The 15259-nt window shown below is 32.9% G+C and overlaps 1 protein-coding gene across 6 annotated transcripts in view; it reads left to right on the forward strand.

Annotated features, from left to right (window-relative positions):
• The window catches only part of LOC134533026 (serine/threonine-protein kinase S6KL), a 470077-nt gene that overhangs the window by 403616 nt on the left and 51202 nt on the right, over window positions 1-15259 (forward strand). For 4 of the 6 annotated variants that reach the window (XM_063370170.1, XM_063370168.1, XM_063370171.1 and 1 more), the window contains exons 6-8: window positions 4200-4307; window positions 5346-5504; window positions 6731-6819. In XM_063370170.1, coding sequence (XP_063226240.1) covers window positions 4200-4307; window positions 5346-5504; window positions 6731-6819 — 356 coding nt within the window. Of the gene's footprint in view, window positions 1-4199; window positions 4308-5345; window positions 5505-6730; window positions 6820-13012; window positions 14411-15259 lie in introns of those variants that run through there. The other 2 variants (XR_010075233.1, XM_063370172.1) reach the window with 2 other exon arrangements.

Here is a 15259-nt window from a genome sequence, read left to right on the forward strand (position 1 = left end):
GGTTGGGGAATACACGACAGTAGATGAAATGCTTGAAGCTTTTCGAGGACGCTGCAAGTTCCGCCAATATATTGCCAACAAGCCTGCTAAATATGGCATAAAAGTGTATGCTTTAGTTGATGCACGAACATTTTACACAAGTAACTTAGAAATATATGCCGGCCGGCAACCCGACGGCCCATATAAATTTGAGAACACTGCCAGAAGTGTTGTAAATCGCATTACTGCTCCAATTGTCAACACTGGTAGAAATGTTACAATGGACAGTTATTTCACTTCTCTGCCATTAGCCAATGATCTCTTGGAAAAGAAGACAACCGTGGTGGGAACTCTGCGGAAAAATAAGAAAGAAATACCTCCAGTACTGAACAACCTAAAAGACAGGCCACAAAGAAGCAGTATGTTTGCATTTTTGCCAACTGGTACCTTAGTTTCATATGTGCCCAAGAAAAACAAAAATGTACTCCTCTTCTCCACATTACATTCTGATGACACGATCGATGATGAATCGGGAGATCTAAAAAAACCTGAGATAATTACCTTCTACAACTTGACAAAAGGTGCTGTTGATGTAGTCGATGAGTTGAAAGGCCAGTACTCTGTGTCCAGAATAAGTAACAGGTGGCCGCTGACACTATTCTTCTCAATAATGAACATCGGGGGTATAAATGCTCAGATAATCTACAAGTCCAACACAAATGATGTAACACCAAGACGTGCAATTTTGAAGGATTTAGCCTTGGAGCTTATGAAACCACTTATCATATGTCGATCGTCAATCCCCAATCTGCCAGAAGTCTCACGAAAAGCAATGAAAAGAATAGCAGGGATTGAAGAAACAGAAGCCGAAAACCAAACAAGAGACAAAGGCCAAGGGAAATGTTATTTCTGTCCAGGCAAGAAAAATAGGAAGACGAAAAAAGTGTGCTGCCATTGCGAGAAACGTATCTGCAATGAACATACATTTTATAAATGCCCTACATGCAAAGCACAAGAAGGAGTGTAACTGGTAATAATGTAAAAAGGCGTTTTAGCTTACTTATGTACAAAAAGCTTGATTTTTAATTTTGCTTGGTATGTTTGTAATTGCACTATATGCAAACCACAGGAGTCTAATTCAAGACAACGTAAAGAGTAATTTTAGTGTTCGTAAGTTCTTATCTAAAAGTTAGCTTTATGCAGAGCACATGAAAGAGTATAATTTTTAATAATGTAAATAGTTATTGAATCTGTGAAAGTTTTATTTTCTGTTTAGTTTGGCTTGTACATACAGTGCACAAAAATGAATATAATTTATGTAAATGTAAATAATAAATTTGTGTGTGTCAGTTCTTATGAGAAAGTTTGGTTCATATGCAATTCACAAGAGAGAGTGTATAATTGTGACAATGTAAAAGCTAATTGAGCATGCGGAAATTATGTAAATTTTTACTTTCATTTTTTTAGTATGTTAGTAAATGTACAAGTAAGAGAATAATTTTTGAAAGTGAAAAGAGTAACTAGGGAGTTTGAAGGTACCTACATTCTTATGTGAAAGTTTGATTTTCAATTTTATTTTAGATTTGAATAGCTAAATAAATATGAAAAAGTATGTATTAGTTTCATTATTATATATTAGTCTCAAGTTATGGTAACATGCAATTTTGTTACATACCTAAAACAGTTCAAAGTCAAAAGTTCAAGTTTGCTACATTGTATCGTTCACAGTTCCACCAATTTTTTGGTTTTTACATAAATTTGTCTTCCAAAGTGTTTTCCTTGGTTCGCAATGTTATATATTAGGCCAAATTAATTTTAAATAAAGCATGAGTAATCTATGAAATAAATTTCAAAGTCTGTTCCAACAATAAATAAACAAATATATATTAAATTTAAGTAATAATTGGAAGGTGAGCAAAATGCTCACATGCGACCAATCGTGTAATTATTGTTGTAGCGACCAATGGCGGGTTAAAACAATCTGAACTACAGTTGTTGAATGAAACAAAGAAAAAACTTGTATTTTGAAGTAGCTTGAAAACCAATTTTCATAGATATCGCATAGACAAAATTAGGATAATTTAACAAGTAATAATGAGTGATTCACTATATCAAAAGCCTTGGCTAGATCGAAATCGACTGGTCCCTTGTTGATTACTTCATTTAAAAAAGATTTAAAAACGTAATTAGGTTAATGGATGTTGACACATGATCTTAAGCTGTTTTGATTACATGAAAGACTGTTACTAATTTGTAAATTAAGAATTTTGAAAATAATTATTTCAAATGTTTTCGAGTAAAGTAAAGAAATTGGACGAAATTTGAGTTATTAAGTTTGGTTCCGCTTTTTTGAATAGGAATCACTTTGGCTATTTTTCATTTGCTGGGATGATTTGGGATTTCAAACTCGAGTTAAAGATACGTTGCAATAAAGGTGCTAATATATGGGAACAACAATAAAATTATGTATACCATCCAATCTGGTTGATTTGGAGGTTTTTAAGGCCTTGATGCCCCAGAGTTCAAGGCTTTCAGAGATATAGGTAATAAGAATAGAGTCAAGTCCTGAATCAGACTTAGGAAGTTGAGAATTACAACATTTAGATACATAGTCATTAGAAAAAAATATAATGCAAATTCATTAGATAATATAGCTGGGTCACTTGATAGTACCATTAATTTTAAGATAACGTTCAAAATAGCCTTCTTTCATAATTTTTACATACATCCAAAATTTTTGGGATTATGATTGCTGTTATTATTCGTTGTCTGAGTCCAATACATTTTATTACATTTAATTAGCATTTTCACTTGTTTGTAATGGTGGGAAAATTGCATGTAATAAAACAAATTGCTGGTTCTTCTGTATAGTTAATGAAATTGCTTCTTGGATGTCAGTGCATGAATTAGTTGCTTAGAAAACAATAGTGGGTATTTGCTGGCCTTTCTTGATATAGTTGGAATAAAAATACTATGTAATTTTTTCACATATACATTTATTTATTTGTTCAGAGAGGTCATTAACATCAGAAGACTTTTAAAAATCTGACCAATCATGATTTTTAATAGAGTTGTACAGGCCGAGAAAGTTAAAATTTTTATAATTTTCAAAACACAGATGTTAGTTATTGTATGAGAAACTGTCTAAATTAATAACAATGTTTAATACAGGATGACATAGGTCTTCTTTAAGAGTACATCATGCAAGTGATTTACTAGACATTTAGAAGATGTATTGTAGAAACAAAGATAAAGAAGAATTTTAGGTGGTTGGGTTTTCTTAAATTTTAATAGACCAAGGTTAGTAGTAAACTTCAGAAGATATTGAGCCTTGGTTTTAATTTGCGTATGTAAGATATTATTAGTGTGATTGTTCTGCCAGTTGACACTTGGAAGGTTGAAATCACCAAGTATTAGTAAATCATCAGTGCACGTGATAAACTTATCCTGTAAAAACTCAAAGTATTCAAAGTAATTATTGGCAGTTAATTCAGAAGGCAAATAGATAGAACCAAGCGTTAGAAATTTAGAGGGGGACGTTTTTATTTTTACCTAGATAGCTTCAATTCCATAGAAGTCATAATTGTTTATTGGTTGAACAATGTTAATTTGTGTTTATTAACTGCAATTTAAACAGTGTCACTTTTTTTTTTGATGAGTTGAATAAACCAATTTCAGTGGTTAGAGCATCGCTCAAAAACTTTCAACTGTTGTTTTTTGCATTGCTTTTACTACATTATTATGGTTTAATTTTTCTGGCAATGTTAAGTTCCAGCAATAATTTAGATTGCCATGACAATCAACATTATTATCAAAATACAACCACCTGTATAACAAATGCTGAATATTTTAATTATTAAAAAGAGAAACAGCTTAGTAATATGTAATTTTTAACTGTTTAAAAAAATTAATATAATATATTATATTTATAAATAAATAATTTTTGAACAGAAATCTGTAAAAAATATTGTAGTCTATTGTGCCATGTTGTAAGAATTAGTGAGCCCTCCTAAACACCAGTTTTAGTACTTCATGCCATGTTTACGTAGGTATGTCATTATATGCATTAATTTTAACATCATGGTTTTTGTCAATAGTTTTACTTAGCATCTTGGACCAGCTATCTTAAATTGGCTTATATAATTGTTCATTTTTGTCCACCTCATTTAATTTCATAATTTCAAACTTTTGTGATTTTCTTGCTTTTTTTTTGCTTCCAGTTAGTAATTATGTACCTGGAGGAGAACTTCTTAAACTCTGCCAAGAGTATGGACCATTACCTGAAGAATTGGTCAAAATATACGTAGCAGAAATAGCTCTTGCACTAGGTCAGTATTTATTGTAATTTGTTTAAGTAATCTGTAACTTTTTCAGGCCATACACTTTTATTATCTCTCAGCTGAAGTCCAATGCAGTATGTATTATAGCAGGACACTGTTATTACAGGCATCATTATTACTCTTATTTGGTTTAAAAAAAATGCTACATCAGATATACTGTATTATGTACATATTTAGTATTGTTTAATAAACACTGTAATGAGCAATTGTTACTTGTAAATTTATTCGCCAGAACTTATACTTAAAGAGGAAATGTATAAATATTGAGTAAATACAAACTGGTTTATTTTGCGAAATGCCAAATATGTAACCTTACTTTGTCTTTGAAAATATAATGCTTAATTTTAAATGCCTGTACTGCTGTTCTTTAGCAATAATACTTGAGTTTTTTTCTTCTTTTCCCCAAATGTTGGAGATTCTAACTAAACCTTCCACAGAGGAGATCCAGGTCTGATTCTGAGATGTGTTAAACCTGTATTTCGCACAAGCAGGAAGCGTTGTAAATGCTGCCGTGGGACAGTGAGTTTTTTCTAGGCAATCCTTTGTATCTCAACTGTGCCTTGTTTAACTGCTCCACCTCAAATTTTCACCTTTCACCCGTCTATAACGACCTTGGTTTTGTTGGGATGTCAAACTATTTTTTAACATGTAAATTTAGAAATATTTTCATGAACGCAGGTGCTTAAAAGTTTGTTGCTATCCATAGCAGATTCTGATATACAATTTTTTTTAACATGGTCAATAATATTCTAATAGTTATTCCAGTTATTCCCGATCAGATAGCGGTGGTTAGGTCGACTTTGTTTGCTTACAACGGTCAATGTACATTATGCCCTGCCACTTATGCCTACCGCTAGGCTCCTTTCCATTTCAAGTTGTTGCAAAGAATTTTTGGGTGGTGAAAATTTGAATGAAATAAGAATCAACGACATTGAATTTTTGTTTTAAAAAATAATCCAATAATATTACAACAGTTTCATGACATATGTTTGAATGAAGAAAACTAATTTATTCTTTGTATTTTAGATTTTCTGCACAATGCCGGAGTGATATACCGTGACCTGAAGCTGGAGAACATTCTGCTAGATGAAGAGTGTCACACTCAGCTGATCGATTTTGGTCTGGCAAAGTGGCTAAAATATGGTGCAAAAACTACTACTATCTGTGGCACTTTGCAATATATGGGTGTGTAACTTTTCATGCTTAATTTAAAAAAAAAAAACTTTACTGTGTGTGCTAGTTTAATTACAGATACATATTATTATAAAGATTACTGGAAGTAATTTTTAAAAAGTTTTTAAGCACAGTTTCTGTTTAAGTACAGTCAGGTGCAGCAAACCCTCAGCAATTATTAATATATTTTAAACATATATGTTTTTATCATTTGCAGCTCAAAGTAATTGTGCAAAAACAAACTTCAATCATTATCTAATTGTTTAGAAGGTTATATTATACATTCTTATTATAAGGTGAAAATATTTTTGATATCATAATTTGTAAATTACATAATACTATTTCCTGGAATTAATTAGCTTGGTACTTTGATTTAGCTCTTGTATTTCAAAGGCAAACATTATGAAATTATTGTTTATCTATAGTTTCAATAAAGTTTGTAATGTTTTTTTTTTGCCTGTAGTTTTCAAAATACTTACAAGAATTTTGTATGTCATCTAATATCTATCCGACTGTCCTATGAACCAGTGCACTTTTTTTGGCATACCGGGTATTTAAGTCAGGCATTAAGCTGTCATTCCATACAAATTATTTAATTATGTGCAATAAAACACTTTGTTTTCAAAGTATTTTTCTCAGAAATGATACAAAAATATTCCGCTGTCAGACTAAAAATGTTGATAGTGTTACCTATCATAAAGTGTACCAGTTAGTGGGATACAGGTATAGTCCTCAATTTCCTCCAACATAATACAGATACACCTTATAACACCGAAATTTACGTTTTAATTCACCATAAAGCACCGAAATGATATTAAAATCATGAAATTAATTAGCATTTTCATTCAAAACCTACCCCTAGTTACAAATATCAAATATGTAATCTTTTAAATATTAATTTCAATGAAAGTGATTTATTTAGCTTTAGTGAAGTGATTTAGTGAAGTTTGTATCACATTTTATGCAAAAAAAAATTGGAAAAAGTTTACTTCTTTTTGATCTTGCAACTTTTATTGGTTACTCATTGTTACATTATGTCATTTAAAAAAAAAATTTCAAACACAAAAATACATTTATATTATTTGTTCCGAAAAGTTAAGACATGCTTATTACAAATAATAATGTTAATTTAAATGAAGAAAGGGTGTTGATGTAAATTGAACGTTATATATTTTCTAGTTACTGTTACGGAACATTTGGCTGAGTTTTTTTGGTTGTATTACTGTGTTTACGAGCAGCTCCGGAAGTTATGAGCATGGAGCCGTACGGACACGCAGTGGACTGGTGGTCTCTGGGGGTCGTCATGTGCTGCTTGATATGCGGAGAGGTAGGGTTCTTCGCTTTTAATAATGTGGTCTTTTTTGGCTCGTTGCAAGCACCCAAATGCTTTTTGTTTGCCACTGTTCTCTTCCACTGTCGAAAAAAAAAAATGTGAACTACCCAAACACTTTGTCAGTAACTAAATATTTTCATAACCTTTTTTTTTTATTCCTTGCTAAACCACTTTCGCTAAAATGTGAGTGTATAGCTTCAGTCGGTCACGTTAGGTTATGTTACTGTATGCCAGATACAGAAAATGCTACCTTCCATTTACAGTCAAACATTATTAATAATACAAATCTGGACGGAAAATAATTTTGATTTTTTTAATAACAAGGTTTGTATTAATCAAACTGCGGCGAAAGCTCTTTAATTCGGCATGTTAAGGACCACAGCAGTGCCGGATCAGCTATTTTTCTGGATCAACAGACATCAATTAATTTTCTTTTTAATGGGATTACTGCGAATAATCTACAAATTTAATGTATGTGTAATTCATAGGCTTAATAAAGCATTTAATGTCAAACTCTTGAAATATTTATTAAGGTCGTCTAGTGGTTTCTTATGGAAACATTGTATCATTTGTTAGTGAAACATAAATTTATTTTATTACAGTACTTTTCGTGAATAAACCGATACTTTGGAAGGTAATTTATACAATGTCACTTTATCGCCAAAGGAAGTATAACTAAAAAGTAGTGCTTGACTTTTAGCGAGCGGCCAGATAAAGTACATTTACAGTATTCTTTTGGCAAAAAAATAAGTGATTTTATTGTTAGTGTAATAATTTATATTAATTTTATCATATCTTCTGGGAAAAAAATCTATACTAAATAGAGGCATTCAATGTTTTTTCCCCCTCACAATAAACCAAGTATAAGAACAGAGTGATAATTTAGATTTTAGCGAAATGTGTGTGTGCAAGGTCCATTTTCAGATGCTTGTAATGTAAATTTTAATGAAATTTTAATTTAAATTTAATTAGGTAGAATCTCAAAAATAAAACAATACCATACAAAAGGCAAATTCAGCCTTATTTTAGATTGAAAGAAAAAGCATAAACACGTGATCACGCATAACTTTTAGTAAGCGGCCAAAGTTGAAAGTCCATAAGTTTTGCTGTCCAAAAAATTAAATAATTTGGCTTGCAACATGTCATCCAAACCAAATTTTTACCAACGACAATATGTCTATTGGGCAAATGTCTCGTTTTCTTCACCAAGTTAAACATAATTTTTTAGTGATGCATACACAGTGTTCGTTTTCAGTGGATTATTACAGTAAAGAATATTTATGGAGATAACATTTTGTTTTGAGTATAGACATCTTAAAAATAAATAATTGCAGTCTAAAAACTAAAAACCAGGCTTTTTATCAGATACACATTAAAAAGTTCATAAATTATAGTTTTAAAATACACACTTTTTTTCAGTAACAGACTTTGTTAAAACAGAGTAAGCCCAAACTATATGGGTTTACTATTAGCCATTGAAGAGTTCCACTATCCAGCTCCTGGTTTCATCGTCAGATCAGTTCGATGGTACCAAATTATTGTATTGTTATCCGGAGTACGTATACTTGCTAAGTTTAATATTGATATGGCAATTAGAAGTAGGTTAAAATCTACTTCCAAGATTTGTTTACACAGTTTGTTAGTTACAAGAGAAGCTAATAAAAATGTGTTAAAAATATGTGTAACCACACCATGGCTGACCAACTTCATGTGTGTGGCAATGAATTTTGAGTTTGCCTCGCGTGGTTATTTGCGGCTCGAGTAGCCTTCATGTAAGAATGGAGGGTCGAGTGAGATAATCCAGTAATACTGCCAACAGCAAGGAGAAGAGAGTGGCAAGTAGTCACACGCCAGCCTGCAGATATGATGGGCAGCAGCATGAGTGGTGTTACCAGAGTCATTATAAACCTCTAGGCCACTGTGACTTTAGTTTTTAAATTGAATAATTCTTCAATTCCATTTTTTTAATTACTAGGATGCATAAATTAAGGGTATCAAATATACAACCCCTAAAATTAATCTTAAGCTAGCAAAAACATGTTCAAACAATTTCCTTGCTATTTATTCCAATTTTTATGGGATTTCAATCACCTGAATTCTCCGAAAAATATCTGAATGCAAGCGGCTCAATCCGTGCTGGATTACTGATTGTACCGAACCGTAGAATGAGGGTTTTAAGAGCACTACTGTATTGCAAAATTAGTCTACTCACAATTTTTATATAGTAAGTACTTAAAAAAACTCCATTTAAATTACATATATGTATTTTTCTCAGCTTTTACATGCATAAAACTAAAAAAAAAAGTGGTATGTGCTTACTTTAACAAAACTTGCACTCAGTTTTAAAGAAGGCCAAATGTACTCTTTCTAGTGTCAACAAAATACAATTTTAGGTTAGGTTCACTTTTTTCTGTGGGTCAAAAACATTTTCGTACTGTGATTTTCTTAACAGGATTTATTTAAATTGAAATGTATCACAAGTTTCGAAATACGTATTTACCTGCGGGAGGTAATACCATCGTTTGGAATGGCTATCACTTTCTAAGCTATTTTCACCATCCTACACTGAACCAAGGAACTGACTTTAGTACCATTTTAGTTAAAACTTCACTTTGATTTTTTTTAATAATTCTTGGATTTTGCATTAATTGTTTTTTAATAAATGTACTTGTTTACCAGTAGAACAAAACAACAACTTTGGCTTATATATAACAATATTTTGTACTAAATACACTGTTTAATAATAAATTATTGTACTAAACAAACTGCTTAGCTTAACAACTAGGTATTATTATTTAATTATTGGAACTGCCAAAACACTGTGTGTTTGAGAGTTTTGTATTAACAAGGCTCAATCTTAATTCATGAAAAATTAGCAAAAATTTGACATTCTCAAATAATATGTGTATGATTTTTTAAATTTATTTTCTGGATTTAATCTTTATAATGAAGTTAGTTTACAATTTTTTTCTTTTTCTTAACACCTGTCTTTGAAGTCTCTGGTTGTGTGTTAAATGCTGGGTAGGATGCTCGTATAGTTAATTGTAAAGTAGAAAGTACAAAGTTTCATTACATTTAATTAAGTATTGAATTAATTATTCACATAAGATTTTGTCACATGTTTTTAGGAGTGCAGCTGTTTTGGAAATAAGTGACTGGACGATTGGTGCCAGACATTTTTTAACAATTAGTACAAGATCAAGATGTTTATAATTCATTCACAATTTGAATTGATTAGCTGACATCAAGTGGTTGAGGTTTCTTCAGCTGTGAACACACATTTAAAGAGAAATTAAGTAAAAATACCTACAAGCTTAACAATCCAAAGGCCTTAAGAAAAATTTGTACTACTTTCAATTAAAAAGCAATTACGAGACTGAGCAAAACTCCATACCGATATTGCAATAAAATTCAATAGTTTATGCTTCGTTAAAACCAATGTTCACTAAATTCCAACACTCAATCTTAATTCCAAATATTATAGCCCAAGAGACATTAAATAAAATAAGGGCTTGAAGCTAAATGTGAACAATATTAAAATATTAAAAACATTCATATTATCTTTGTTAGAGTAGCAGCAAGCAACAAAAGGCAAGGTGCAAGTATACTCTTATTGAACATTACAATACAAAATATATGACAGTAAAACAATACTTGAATATCCTAACTAAAATCTTCAACTTTAAATTTACTTGTTATGAAATCTACTGATCTTCTGTAAATTTTCCACCACACACCATGCGGTATCTGACGAAGAAGATACTCGCCTCTTAATGCTTGCGACAAGTCCTGTAGTCAAGCGTCCACAAATTACGCAACGAGTCTCCGACTCGTTCTCCCTTCACTCGCTCTGGGATGAGTGTCGTAACACTTCTACCGCCTTCTCATACGAGCGCCCTCCAGATGTCAGCATCCTCCAATGCTGCAATAAAACTCATCCCTGAAGACTCTTATGAAATCGTATTTTCCGCAACTCGGTACTCGCTCTTCTAAGTGTGGTAGGGACACAAGTTTCCAACAAACAGTCACTCCAGTCTGCAGTAGTGTATATAAAGATATTACCTATTTATTGCTCCTTGCACATGAATTCGCCCAGCAAGTATGTCAAAACAATTAATGACAAGCGTATTTTTGCCGCTTGCCTCCTCCTTGTCCCAAACTCGCCTTGTCATCAGAAAAACTTGTCCTACAAGTTGTTGAATATCGATATCTTGCAGATTCATGCAATGTGCGCTCTCTGTCGAGTGCCGTGTTAACCATATTTGATAGCTCGCATTCTTTCGTGGCTAATGTATACTACGACGGTAGTTACGCGTTAGTTTACGTCACAGATTCAAGTCGCTTGCGTACGGGTGACAGATTTTGTTTTTCTATCTAAAGTTGAAGAAAGGTTTTTGTTTAATGAATTATTAATATAAATTGTTTGGAATGGTCTTGTATACTCCACCTTTATTTTAAATAAACGTACTATCCATGAACGGGTTTTGTCTATATGAATAACTTTACCAAACAAAATTTTTTTTTACGCATAATCGTCGCACCCCTACTTTTCAAACTTGATTTTAGAATAAAATGTGCGACGATTATGCGAGATAACATGGTACGTTGTTGGTTTTTCTACAGCATTGAGTTTACCTTTCATGTGTACAAATGTAGCAAGCATGCTGTGTCAAAGGACATGACAAATCATACTAAAAGGTTCCAACATTTGATCATGGGAGAATCGTGGCTTATCTGGATTGTTGATTACACTACCTGGATTTTGATTCGGGCAATGGAAGAAATGCAAGCACAGTGTTAGCAGCTATGAAATAAGTGGATTAATCAAAGAGGGATTGTCTGAACAATGTACAGTAAGCCAACAACCCCATTGCTCCAAGAGCTTGAGGACAGACATCTGTTATGCATGGTGATTACAGACCGTACAGCCACATCAAACACCCTCTTATAGGAGTTCACACATCCGTATCCCCACGTACGGCTTCACGGCATATTTCCAGCCTCCCATGCCGCTGCCACTGGTTGCTCTCCACAGACGTATGAGACTGCAATGGTGCGTATAATGTCATTGAATGTCATGTCGTCAGATTCTCCAGAAATCATGCTTCTGCTTGCAGAATCACACTGTATGGCAGTACCATGGTGCAAGCTTAGCGGAGGCTTGTCATGTCTGCACAACACCTGGAGTAATGGATTCTAGTCCCGCTCGTACATAGTCAGCATCGTTGGTACTCTAAACAGCAGTCGTTACATCCTCAAGGTGTCTGAGCATGTTCTCGTCCCTATCTCCAGGTCCTGTCTGGGATTCCAACAGGACAATGCATGAACATATCTGATGTGTCCTGGATGATCACCTTGTCTCACAGCTTTATTGGGCGGTGGGGTCACTGGGCGATTCACCCATCGAACACATATGGGCTACGGTCGTATCGTGTCTAGCCTGCCGCGACCATAATGGGTGAATTGTAGGCACGCATTGAGCTAAATATATGACCTGTTTATGATGAGTATTTCACTGAATAAATTTGTTTGTGTTTACACACTCATGTGGCAATTGTAATGGTCAGGAGTGTTTTAAAAGTCTTATTATCCAAGTGGAAAAATAAAAACCAGAAACTGTTACTGTTTTTGTGAAAAATCTGGGAGCTCACCCTGATGATGCCAGACCGACGTTAGTCAGCTACCATTATTTACACTCAGACAATAATATTTAGTCAAAATTTAGATCTATAATGTATTTAGTTCATATTTTCTGACTTTCTGATGAATGAAAGTTTAATTTATGAGTTAAAAATAAATACAGCTAGCTATGTTGCTTCGCTGGAATATCAAAGAAAATCAAGTGTTGCTAATTTTTCCAATGTTGTTTGGCCAAATTTAAGGATATGTTCTATGGTAAGAAAATTATATCAAATATTTTTTTTATGCATAGTACTGTAGTTACATTGGTTTTATGTTGTTTTACTGAACTTTCATATGAGAATTGTGTGGTATTTAAAAATATATCTATCATTTTTTTTATCAACATTACATTTTGTAGTTTTACTAACAAACTGACTGTTAACACGTCATAGTATTTATTATGAAACAAAATGTGTAAATTATTAGAGAGAAATATATCTAAGTATATATTATCATTTTCAGTTTACAAGTGTGTTTTACAAATTATTTGTTTTATTTTTGGCAGGCTAGAGTCAATGCCACAAAGAAAACAAGAGCTGACGGATGAAACGCAAAAAGGCTCGCACATATTGACAATTTCATGTGTAATATCATTGGAAGAGACTTCTCATCATGTATGCAGCTTCAGTATTACAGAAACAATGTAATAAGTTGATCTAACCCACTGTGTTTATACACTGTAACATAGTGTAAATACAAAACAAGATGCTGCAAACATAGATGGAACTTACCATAAATTGCTGCAGGTCTCAGCTGGTGAAAAAAACCCAGCAAAGGTTGGTAAATATAAAAGACTCATTGAATAGTATTAATTGTAAATCTGCATTAGTGCCTTATGTTGGACATTTACTGCTTTAGGTAAATCTTAGACAAATTTTATTAATTTAATGGCTGCTTAAGCGTACATTGAAGGCATTGTAAATGAGATGGCACAGTGAGTTAATAATAATTTGGAACTCATCCAACATCCTCAAAAATATTATTACGGCACCAGTTAGTGCAATAGTTTCTGGCGAGTACTGAAAGCCTTGCACACATTGCATTAAAATTCCAAAAAATTTCAAGAGAGCATTGCTGAAGAGAGAAAATATGTGTAACACGCAACACCACCTTCCAATGTTAACACGTTACGCACCAGCTAATTATGATCTGTTACATCACTTACAAGATAAGCAAAAGTGAACTAAGTTATAATATTCTGCACATTATCGACTTTGCTCTCAAAATCATGAAAAATCTTTTCTAAATATTTATTTTTAAATACACCATCAACCTTGTGCATACGCTACATAAAATTTGTTTATTTAAAATATGCTGGTGTCCTTACTCCGACCAGTGTAGCCATTGCAGCCACAGTTCATTTTTCTCACACCTGTCATGATAACAATGTTTGAAAAATTCAAAGCTAAAGTTTTAATAGTATTGTATAAATATGCAAATTTACAGTGTGTACGTACATTAGAAACAAACATGCAAGTAACATTTGGTTTTATCTCTGTATTCTTCAACATTTACATAATATGTGCATATTTTTTTTTTTTTTTAAATGAATGTTTTCTTAGTAGTCAAGCTCATAGTAACGCCCAAATTTATGGTGTTTATTTCAGGTCCCAAAAGCAATACGTTACTTTTCATCAAGAGAATACAGAGTGGCAGACATGAATAAAGAATAAAGAAACCAGGGCTATAATACTTAAAATAGTAAAGGCTTGAAATGAGTTTGAATTTTTTAACATTGTGAACACTAGCTGAATCTGCTACATTCTGGCATTACACATTGTAATGTAACCTGGCCATTTGATGTTTTGACGTTTGTGCTTAATGTATTATTTTTTTTTTTTTTGTGATTTTACTACTGTGCTTGTTTCTGTTCTTTAGTGAAAATAAAATGATTTTATGAAAATAACACTCTTTGCAAAAAAAATTTGTGGGTTCATAGTTGTGGCCTCTTGTGCAGTTGCTGCAAGCAGCCTTTTAGTCATAATGATAATTTATTGATACATTACTCTATATGTACTGTTCATAGTGGTAATGACTTTATTGTGTGTAACTTAAAAATCATGCAAATTAATCCAAATTTTAAAAAAATGCACTTCTACTTTTTTTCACTCCCCTTCCCTTTTTTACCCTTTCCTGAAGCTTTGTGGCTGGTGAAGAGCTTGAGCCACCGACACCTAGTCCTGCCATATGTAATTTTGGCCTCAAACCTAAACTATTGGGAGTTCCCTCTGGACTTAGGTAGATCCACCCCAAGGATTGGTCTTGGTTTCATAACCTGTTTAGTTTTTACAGAGTAGGAGAAATTAACCCCATTTACAACCTTCCGAGAAAGTGGGACCAGAGTTGGGTGTCTGATGTCCCATCAGAACCTAAGGTAAACTGCTGGACACCTCGAGGAAATTGGGGTCAGTATTGGATATGAGGTGCTAAAAGCCAGTTTGCACAGGCATGACTTGAGGCAAACAAAAGTACTTCTCCATTTGATTAAGTGTCTCAGATCTTGGCTCTGGCAGATATCTGGCACATTTTACATTATTCCCATCAGAAAACTGGTGCAGATTAATAAATGTTTTTCAATACTTGTTTCTAACAAAAGTGGAGTAGAACTCCAATTATCCTGATTAATTGGGACCTCACCTTATCCGGATAACTAAATATCTGGGTAATTGGATAGTAACGGAAAACAGGTAGTAATTTCTTTTAAAAAAACGCAAAGTAATCATACAGAATAATTACAGTAAAAATTTAAGTA

The sequence above is a fragment of the Bacillus rossius genome, chromosome 6, assembly GCF_032445375.1.
Source record: "Bacillus rossius redtenbacheri isolate Brsri chromosome 6, Brsri_v3, whole genome shotgun sequence".
NCBI classification, from domain to species: Eukaryota; Metazoa; Arthropoda; class Insecta; order Phasmatodea; family Bacillidae; genus Bacillus; species Bacillus rossius.